Genomic DNA, 10,548 nt, shown 5'->3' with positions numbered 1-10,548 from the left:
AATAAAATTACCCACGCTTTTCTTTAGTTCAAATTATTTTTTATTGGCACTTAAAACACCGAGAAATATCTTTTAAATTCGCTTGGCTAGCAACATAGAAAAGAAGTACTATGGTAGCTGAGAATCCAACTGCCAGCTGAAGAAGAAATCTTCTAGACAAAATAGAATGGCCACACTATCAGAAAGTCGCATCCAGCATAACAAGACAGTCCGTCATTTGAATCTCACAAGGCAAAAGATAAAGAAGCCAACCCAGGAAGACATGGAAACATGACCTGAAAATGTAACATCAAGAAAATTAGATACACACATAAAGACATTTAAAGAGACCAGCCCAGAATATACGTATCTGGAAACCCACTGTTGGCGGCCTATGTCTCAGTAAAGGTGACAGGCTAGCTTAACCTAACTAAAAACATGTAGTTAAAGCTACAAAATCAGGTTGTGTGCTGTTGAAAATGGCCTAGCTTAAAAACTACTCGAAGCTCAAGTCTTAAAATGTTTGTAATTCCAGGTTTTTTGTTGCATTCGTCCCCTCTCCAATTTTAAGTCAAAGCAGCTGTATCCCTTCGCTCATTCACTTAAAACAAACTATTATGACTTCTCTTTTGGATTTGTCTTGATTTAGTATTTTCTCGAAGACAGTTTTTCTTTTTCGTTATTATTTAGTTTGTGTGAAAGGGAGTGGATGACGTGGTAAATCATGTAAGTCGGGGTGTGTCGTGACTTCCGCCGTACCACTTTAACCGACTCGGACCAAGTGAACAGCAAACAATGCGTGTATAATAGTGCGGAACGTTAGTACTTTATAATTTCATATGCGTTTTTCGATTAATCGGAAATAGCGTAAAGTACTACCTCCGGTCACCGGAAATTATTCACAATCGGAGAGAAAACAGAATAAGATATTTTACTTATAACTGAAACTTCGTCTATCTATCAGAAACCGTAGTCAAGTTAAAGGTTTTTGAAAATCCACAAGTTCTACTTCCGGTTACAGGAAATCGCTGAAAAGTTGATACAGAACTACAAATTTGATATAATACTACTTATAATATGCAATATCTTTACTGTGCAGTCACTATCCCACGATCTTTTACGTTACATTTTTCCCTTTGTTTTTAAATAATTGTGAAAGCCTAGTTCTCTTTCTCCTACAATCTAACACACGCTTTCGCCAGCAAAAAAAGAATCGAAACCGTAAACGACTTTTGGTGCTTCTTTATAGCGTTGGTTAGGGGCTCAGAGCCCATTTTTCACTGTAAAATGTACATATGTTGTTTTGGTACAACTACTATTCTGTACTATCCTGTGTCCTACAAATAAATTTAAAAATATAGTAACAATAAATTCAGTTTTATGTACGTTTACTTCATTTTGCTTTTACAGGAAATGTGATAGTAAACGTTTATAATTTGAATTATCTCCCTTGAGTTAGTTTTTTAATAGGCTGTTGGAAAAGAAGTTGAGACCATCCCAAATTTGGTACTATGGGATGGACGTACATCGGTGCTTTGTTGTACCTTTCAAGTTCCTTTCTCAGTCTCTCTCTCTCTCTCTTTCTTTCTCTCTCTCTTTATATATATATATATATATATATATATATATATATATATATATATATATATATATATATATATATATATATATATATATATATATATATATATATATATATACCCTTTATTCTCACAAGTAGCTAATAGATAAATGAATCATTTGTGAACTTGCTTACTGTACATTCTCCATTTCTGCACATTTTGTTAGATGCTAGTCAGCAGATATTAATTCAAAAGCATAGTATTTGTTTGATTAACCTAATTCATAAAACAAAGCACGATAAGACTTTTTTTTGGTGAGTCCTCAAAAAGCATGACGTGATTTATGGACGTCCCTAAAATCAGAAGGTTTTCCTCCGCGTGAGCTGGGCACATACAGCTGTACATATGAACACCGTGTGTCTGTCTTTAATGTATGCGATCGCCATGAAAATTTTGGGAATTTTTCAGTACACTCCAGCAAAGGTATTTGTCATAGGCCTAACATTTGCTTATATATTGGAGTGACGGCTCCCCAGGGATATGTATAGTTGAGCGCCCCGAGATCCCCAGTTGATAACTTAGCCCCTGGGGTCGGCTTACTTGGTGTCCTGCACAGGGGGTTAGCTGTACCACTTTAATCATCATGCAAGCTGCAGTAGGGGCCTCCACCGGCGGTCGTGTAATCAGGAGCGCCCCAGACTACCAGTGAAGCACTATGGCCTTTATATTCGTTTAAAAGAATCTAACCAGTGCTTGCACCCGTCAACCGTGTAGTAATCTAACCGATTGCTCCTTAGAGCCCCGCAACATTTCTGATACCTTCGCCATCGCTGTGTGGTGTCTCGATGGTGGGCGATCAACGTAAACTGGGCGTCTCGGTGATAATGTTGACAAACTAACACCCAAACAACTAAGATCCATGAAATAAAGTGCCGACATTGTTTATACCAACACTATTCTAAATAATCAAGATCACATGTCTAAAAATACACAATGGGTAACGTGTTGATAAAAAAAAACCTCATAAAAACATGTTTGTAGCACTACATTTCGAGAGTCCGTGCTTCTCACTTGGATACATTTACGTGACCAGCTCACAGAATAAAAAAATACAACATGCATCCACAAGAACTCGAATTTAAAAGCAATTAGAGCGGCACTTTAAAAATGTTTCCCATATTAAAATGAAAAACAAGTTTAAATAAAAATGACTTAAGGTAAATTGAATGTTATCATGACAAGTGTACTTGATTTCTTTTCTGCCATAGTCGCAGCAGCAATAACGCTCGACGAACACATTAGTTTATATATATATATATATGTGTGTGTGTGTGTGTGTGTGTGTGTGTGTGTGTGTGTGTGTGTGTGTGTGTGTGTGTGTGTGTGTGTGTGTGTGTGTGTGTGTGTGTGTGTGTGTGTGTATGTGTGTATGTGTGTAGGGGACCCAAAAGAAATTTGCGGGGGGGGGGGGGGGGATTAAATTATTACCGCCACTGTACTCGTGAATTCTACTCCATCTGTTATATGGACTACTAGATGTTGATATCGAATAACGCTAGTGGTCATAGCTCTATGCCACTAATCTCTAGAAGTATTTATTATAAAATGTATTAATACATGAAAATAAAACACGTATATTAATGTCGAAAATCGACTCAAAAATCATTCAAATAATTTTTTTTAATTTTTTTAAAGATCTTTACATTTTTTTTATTCCTTGTGACTTGTTTCTTCCACTCCTAAAAAAGCTTAATTAGCTTAATTTCCCCTCAAAAAAAATAATTTTCCATCTCTCAAATGTTAACAAAAAAGTGTTAGACATATAAATTTAATTCTTATCCCTGCTTGACTCTGAACCACTACCCATCTCCTTCTTTATGGTGTCCTTTTACAGGTAATGCGCAATCAAAAGAACCTCCAAAATCAGCATCGCCTTCAATGAGTTACCTACAACAGAAAAAAAAATGGTTTGCTGTACATTTGAATGTTTATAGTTTACATTTATTACAGAGTAAATTTTAATGAAACATTTTTTAAAAACGTAGTAGATTTTTTTTGGGCGTGATGTGTAACGGCGCGTGAAAAATTACTGCAGTCTGGTTGGAGGGAGTGTTTTAGATCTGTGTAGATAGGTCGGTGGCCGTCAGTCGTAATGGCTAGACGACCTGTCTAGGATATCTGGATTCACAATGGCTAGACGACCAGTCTAGGATATCTGGATTCACAATGGCTAGACGACCAGTCTAGGATATCTGGATTCACAATGGCTAGACGACCAGTCTAGGATATCTGGATTCACAATGGCTAGACGACCTGTCTAGGATATCTGGATTCACAATGGCTAGACGACCAGTCTAGGATATCTGGATTCACAATGGCTAGACGACTTGTCTAGGATATCTGGATTCACAATGGCTAGATGACCTGTCTAGGATATCTGGATTCACAATGGCTAGATGACCTGTCTAGGATATCTGGATTCACAATGGCTAGACGACCATGAAGGCTTAACAGCAAGTTTGGGAGCTTTCTTTTCACCAAAGTCGTATGGCCAATCCATTAGTAGATGCTAGTCTAGGACCTTTAGTATTCTTTTAAATGACTAGCACATTTTTTAAGAGAGTAAAAAGCTTTGAATTCATTTGTATTGAATAGTGTTGATGTTTAAATCTCCTTACCTGAATTTTCAGGTTTGCCTGTAGTGGCAAGGATAGTCTGAGTCGATGAAACGCATGTACTTGTGTCAGTGGTCTTGTTTCGCACGTCTATAAAAATACATGTATTATTACTAAAACAGTACCAACTAACAACTTTGTAATATTATATTTAAATGGTGCAATTCCTGGCGTTCGCGTGTTTTTGTCTCGAGAGGAGCAGGGAGTCTGGAAAAAAGGCATTAAGAAGAACAGAGTGCAAAACACAAATCAACGCAACTGGTTTTGAAACGCTTGTAATATAAATTAGCGTAACAATGTAACATTGAAAAGATTTAGAGGACTGAAGATCAGTAGGGAGGGGATTGACATATTTTAGTGCAATGCTATACATAAAAGTAATGAAGTTTTAAAATGTTAAATAGAACAGATGTCAGCAAAAAATTGTTACAAAAATTTTTTGTTTCTTTCAAAATTACATAAACGTTTGTGATATATATGTATTGTTCAACCCATGTACAAACTTGATCAAAACTAAATCGGTACAAAAAAGTAAAAGTTAAAGTTCCCCTTCCAAACTGGCCGGTCTATGAGGCAGGTAAAGTAGAGTTCACCTGTTTCTGTGACTAAATAATTATTTCTAACAAGATATAACCCAACATAACTTCTTATTACTAAGCCTTCCAAATTATTATTTTGTTAACAATAACATCTGATTTTGCTTTTTTAACCCTTAACTGTTAACCCTTTACTGTCCTTAGAGGCTATATGCAGCCGAAATTGTTCTTAAATGGTACGGTTTTATGCGGCCAAAAAACGCACGGTCTGTGTACGCCTTTTCTTCCTCTTATTATGTTTGATCCGGCTTTCTTCTTCTTCTTCTCCTTTTTCTTCGTTCTTAATTTTTAGTGTTGGGAGGGAGCGAGCCATATCTGCCAGAGGGTTTGAACTCGAGACTTTTTTCGAATTTATCCACCATGAGCTTTTGCCACTAGACCACGCCTCCATCACAATTAAGGATACGTGTCAACTGGTTATGCGCCATTGAGGCCATTGACTCCGATTTCAGCCTGCTTTTCTTTTTGGATTTGCTTCCATAGCCTTTGTCCAACCAAGTACAAACTACAAGGCAGCAGTTGTTTGATTTTGGAGTTGTCTCTCCTAGAAGAGTGGCTGTCCCCAGCTAACGAGCCTCATCTGCCCGGGATGCGGCTTTCAAAATTCAAATGTTTGTTGCATTGTAATTAAAGGTAATGCAAAATAATCTGCATCCATTTTCCTCTGACAAAAACAATATGTTTTAATTTGTACATACTCGTCGATGTTCCAAATTAACTATTCTAAGCAACATTTTTTAAACAGAGTTCTGTCCCTTTGTCTGGCAGTAAGGCAAGAAGAAGAAATATCAGACCCCGGACAGTAAGAGGGTAACGTTTTTGTTTTACTTTATTTTTCACACATCTCTTTTTAATTCTGATAATTTCAAAACAAATTTCCCGAGAATATCCAGCTTTTTCAAAGACTCTAGATTCTGATTGTAAAAAAAGAAATAATAAACAAATAAAACTTGTTTTTCAGTATCTTGATTAATGTTTTGAAAAATTTTGTATGTTTTTCGCCTTATTTTTCTACTGTTTTAACAAAACTCAACTGATATATTTATATATATGTTTTTCGATTATTTCATTAAACCCAATACTTTAAAGCAAAGGTGAAGATTTCGGGTTGAGGTAAAAATCAGATTAGCAAAGCTTAAGTGGATTGACACTGTGATCAAAATGCACCTCGTTCTTCCAGGCTCAAAACTATGAGCCTGGATATAACACTGGATATAAAACTAGATATCTATCAAACATAAAATTGATCATTTAATTAATTTAGTTAATAGTTTCAAGAACGTTGTTCATGTAAAGCGACGTATAGCTGGATTTAATCTCCGAAAAGGCGTCACTGACTTAAACATTGGTCATAGAAGGAGAAGCAGCGCACTCTGCGTTCTTCGCCTCTTGCTCAATTGATAACAAGCTGTACTCAAATAATATAGAGTAGTAGAGAATAAAGAAATAAGAATACGCTAAAAACACATTCCTGATGTAAATCTGGGATACCTACCTACAGTTACTGGATCAGTGCTTTTGCCATAAACCAGGTTGGGCTCTAGGGAAGTATAAATATACAGATATAGCCCTAAGCGTGTGTGAGTGTGAGTGTGAGTGTGAGTGTGAGTGTGAGTGTGAGTGTGAGTGTGAGTGTGAGTGTCAGTGTCAGTGTCAGTGTCAGTGTCAGTGTCAGTGTGAGTGTCAGTGTCAGTGTCAGTGTCAGTGTCAGTGTAAGTGTAAGTGTAAGTGTACGTGTAAGTGTACGTGTACGTGTACGTGTACGTGTACGTGTACGTGTACGTGTACGTGTACGTGTACGTGTAAGCGTAAGCGTAAGCGTAAGCGTAAGCGTAAGCGTAAGCGTAAGCGTAAGCGTAAGCGTAAGCGTAAGCGTAAGCGTAAGCGTAAGCGTAAGCGTAAGCGTAAGCGTAAGCGTAAGCGTAAGCGTAAGCGTAAGCGTAAGCGTAAGTGTAAGTGTAAGTGTAAATGTAAGTGTAAGTGTAAGTGTGAGTGTGAGTGTGAGTGTGAGTGTGAGTGTGAGTGTGAGTGTAAGTGTAAGTGTAAGTGTAAGTGTAAGTGTAAGTGTAAGTGGGATACCTACCTACAGTTACTGGATCAGTGCTGTTGCCATGAACCAGGTCGGGCTCTAGGGAAGTATAAATATACAGATATAGCCCTAAGCGTGTGTGAGTGTGAGTGTGAGTGTGAGTGTGAGTGTGAGTGTGAGTGTGAGTGTGAGTGTGAGTGTGAGTGTGAGTGTGAGTGTGAGTGTGAGTGTGAGTGTGAGTGTGAGTGTGAGTGTGAGTGTGAGTGTGAGTGTGAGTGTAAGAGTAAGAGTAAGAGTAAGAGTAAGAGTAAGTGTCAGTGTCAGTGTCAGTGTCAGTGTCAGTGTCAGTGTCAGTGTCAGTGTCAGTGTCAGTGTAAGTGTCGGCGTCGGCGTCGGTGTCAGTATCGGTGTCAGTGTCGGTGTCAGTGTCGGAGTCAGTGTGAGTGTGAGTGTGAGTGTGAGTATAAGTGTGAGTGAGACTGAAAGTGTAAGTGTACATTCGAACTTATCATACTATGCAATCTTCAAGAACGTATTACTTTTGATAAAGTTTATTCTTACCAATGGCATCTGTTACAGTTAACTGGGAATCTTTGAGAGTATATAATAAAAATAGAAATAATATGTGTGTTAAATTAATACATCAAAGAATTAAATCAGAGAAAAACTCACAAACAGTTCCTTATTACTGTTTCATACTTAACAACGGGGGTTATATTCTAGACATTTCCAGTTATTTCACCCTGGGCATTACAGTTTAAGCATTAAAATTTAAGCATTATATCCTGGGAATAGACTAAATGTTTGGCGCATAGCACACGTACGATAACACGGGGATAACACCATGGACATAACACCTGTACTCTATAATCTGAGCATTACACTCTGGACATAACACTCTGGGCATAACAACTGAACTCTACAATCAGGGTATTACACTCTGTGCATAACAACTGAACTCTACAATCAGGGCATTACACTCTGGGCATAACAACTGAAATATACAATCAGGGCATTACACTCTGGGCATAACAACTGAAATATACAATCAGGGCATTACACTCTGGGCATAACTGAGGCGTAGCTACTCTTCCCGGCGCCCGCGGACAAACTTGCAATTTGGCAACCCCCTCGGGAACAACAATTTGCACCCCACCCCCCTCAAACTCTCAATTTTTTTATTTGTAACCCCTTCCCTCAAACTTTCAGTTTGCATATCTTCCCCCCCCCCCCCACATACATTTTTTTTATATTTATAATGCAAAACTTCAGCTATAATGATATTTTAATTTGTTTTTCCAACCCATTTATGCGCCCCCTAAGGTCGCTACGCCTCTGGGGCATTACACTCTGAGCATAATAACTGAACTCTACAATCAGGGCATTACACTCTGGGCATAATAACTGAACTCTACAATCAGGGCATTACACTCTGGGCATAACAACTGAACTCTACAATCAGGGCATTACACTCTGGGCATAATAACTGAACTCTACAATCAGGGCATTACACTCTGGGCATAACTGACCTCTACAATCAGGGCATTACACTCTGGACATAACAACTGAACTCTACAATCTCTACAACCTGGGCATTACACTCTGGGCATAGCACCTGAACTCTACAACCTGGGCATTACACATTCTGCATGGCATCTTTGGGCATCGCTTTTTATATTCGCAGTAATAATTAACAAAATGGGACGGCGTGGTCGAAATATAGAGCATTCGACTGCTACCCGCAGTGTTTTTGAGTAAGCGTCCGGATTCAAGCACGTTTAATGTCCTTGAGTCCACCCAGCTCTGAAGAGTAACTGACTCACGTTATGGAATGTAAGGCGACTGGGCATAGTGCTGACCACACTATCCATTCATATGCCGCGGAACTTAACATTTTACTTGTAATAAAGCTGTATCCGGTTCTGAGTTTAAAAAATTCGATTATAGATCTACTTACATGACAATGTCAAAAAAATCCCAAGACCTTTAGAGTAGGAAAAATGTAAAGAATGTCAACTTACTTTACCTTAGACGATACTGTATAATTTAAATTATCCATATTGTAACACTTTAATCAAAGAAAATAAATAAGTAAAACAAAATTAGATATATGAACTAAAATATTGTAATATTAATCTGATAGCTACCAGCCAATAGCGTCTTCTTCATGTTTGCTACAGTGGAAAGCTTTTGACAAACTAATTTTTCTAGCGACTGAATGTCACCACTAGACAGGGGTATCTAGTGGAGGGGCTACAATTTACCTGTATTCGTGCGCCCTCTTCTTTGTTCTTCAAAATTTACAGCTTTCGCCTAGGCACACAAAAGAGAAAGGTGACGCAAAAAAAAGAGCGCCAACTCTCCTTTTTTCCCCAATGCTTTAACAGCCGTGGCTGACTGGTTCATTTTTTTTTAAAATCAGGGGTCCCCACACAACAGGTTTTGGAATCAGGGGTCCCCACACAACAGGTTTTGGGATCAGGGGTCCCCACACAACAGGTTTTGGGATCAGGGGTCCCCACACAACAGGTTTTGAAAGCAGGGGTCCCCACACAACAGGTTTTGGAATCAGGGGTCCCCATACAACAGGTTTTGGAATCAGGGGTCCCCACACAACAGGTTTTGGAATCAGGGGTCCCCATACAACAGGTTTTGGAATCAGGGGTCCCCACACAACAGGTTTTGGGATCAGGGGTCCCCACACAACAAGTTTTGGAATCAGCGGTCCCCACACAACAGGTTTTGGAATCAGGGGTCCCCACACAACAGGTTTTGGAATCAGGGGTCCCCATACAACAAGTTTTGGAATCAGGGGTCCCCATACAACAAGTTTTGGAATCAGGGGTCCACACACAACAGGTTTTGGAATCAGTGGTCCCCACACAACAGGTTTTGCTTCGTACGCATTGGTGACAAAGATAAAAAGTATAAATGTTACAATAATAATTTGTTTTTGGTTTGTTTGTTTTTTTGTTTAGTCCAACTGTCTTTGGTGTTGTTTAAACTGCACTACGATGGGCCTCTTTAGCTCAAATAGCTGTCATGTTGCGTTGAAGCCTCTTATGTCTGAATTTCTAAACATTGGTCAGTATTAAAATCATCTTTAATTTCCAATGTAACTAAATGACGACAGTGGACCGAAAGTTTTTAATTTGATTTCAGGAAATTTAGATCCGTCAGTGCTCTCACATGGCCGAGAAATAAAGACTTGAGTTTCTTTCAGGCATCTTTCCGTGCACTGACAACATCCCCTTTTTTCTAGTTTCGCCACTGTTACAGAAAAGTTTACTGATCGCATAAATAAAACGCATACCTAGTGCCTAATGAACGCACACACTTTTCAGTAGTGTAACGTGGTGCTTAAGGTCCCAAATGTGTCAATTTGTTATACTCAGTGGCGTAGCGAGGTTGGGTGTCACCCCCGCCCCCCCCCCCCCCCCCCCCGCTACGTCACTGGTTATACTAGATCCCTTTTGAACACGCTGCAATACATATATTCTTGCTACTGATTGAACTAGTAGAAATAAAATGAGTTTTACTTTCTCGTACACGCAGTGTTTCTTCCAGACTTTTTTTTTCCGGTGGGGGGGGGGGGGCACTTTATATTTTCGGGGGCTGACTACATTTTTCGGGTGGGCGGACACTGGTATAAGTATATATTTTCTATATAAATTCTATTTCGTTCGGGTAGGTGAAAGATATTATGC

General features: G+C 38.8%; 1 protein-coding gene across 2 annotated transcripts; it reads right to left on the bottom strand.

Annotated features, from left to right (window-relative positions):
* Positions 1-3,221: 3,221 nt before the first annotated feature.
* Positions 3,222-9,097, bottom strand: LOC131947267 (uncharacterized). 2 transcript variants are annotated; one of them, XM_059308422.1, is made up of 7 exons: positions 8,989-9,097; positions 8,799-8,825; positions 7,403-7,432; positions 6,896-6,940; positions 6,308-6,352; positions 4,220-4,306; positions 3,222-3,488 (listed from the first exon to the last, which is right to left on the bottom strand). In XM_059308422.1, exons 1-7 carry the CDS (start codon positions 9,008-9,010, stop codon positions 3,430-3,432), a joined length of 315 nt encoding a protein of 104 aa, XP_059164405.1. In that variant the 5' UTR covers positions 9,011-9,097; the 3' UTR covers positions 3,222-3,429. The 2 variants fall into 2 exon arrangements, with proteins under 2 accessions (XP_059164405.1, XP_059164412.1); XM_059308429.1 differs by lacking the exon at positions 6,308-6,352.
* Between the last annotated feature and the right edge of the window lie 1,451 nt (positions 9,098-10,548).

This window comes from Physella acuta, unplaced genomic scaffold (genome assembly GCF_028476545.2).
Source record: "Physella acuta isolate Inbredline_101_S28 unplaced genomic scaffold, ASM2847654v3 ptg000055l, whole genome shotgun sequence".
Taxonomy (NCBI): Eukaryota; Metazoa; Mollusca; class Gastropoda; family Physidae; genus Physella; species Physella acuta.
Note: the sequence above shows the minus strand (reverse complement) of the source record. Positions and strands in the feature narration are given on the sequence as shown.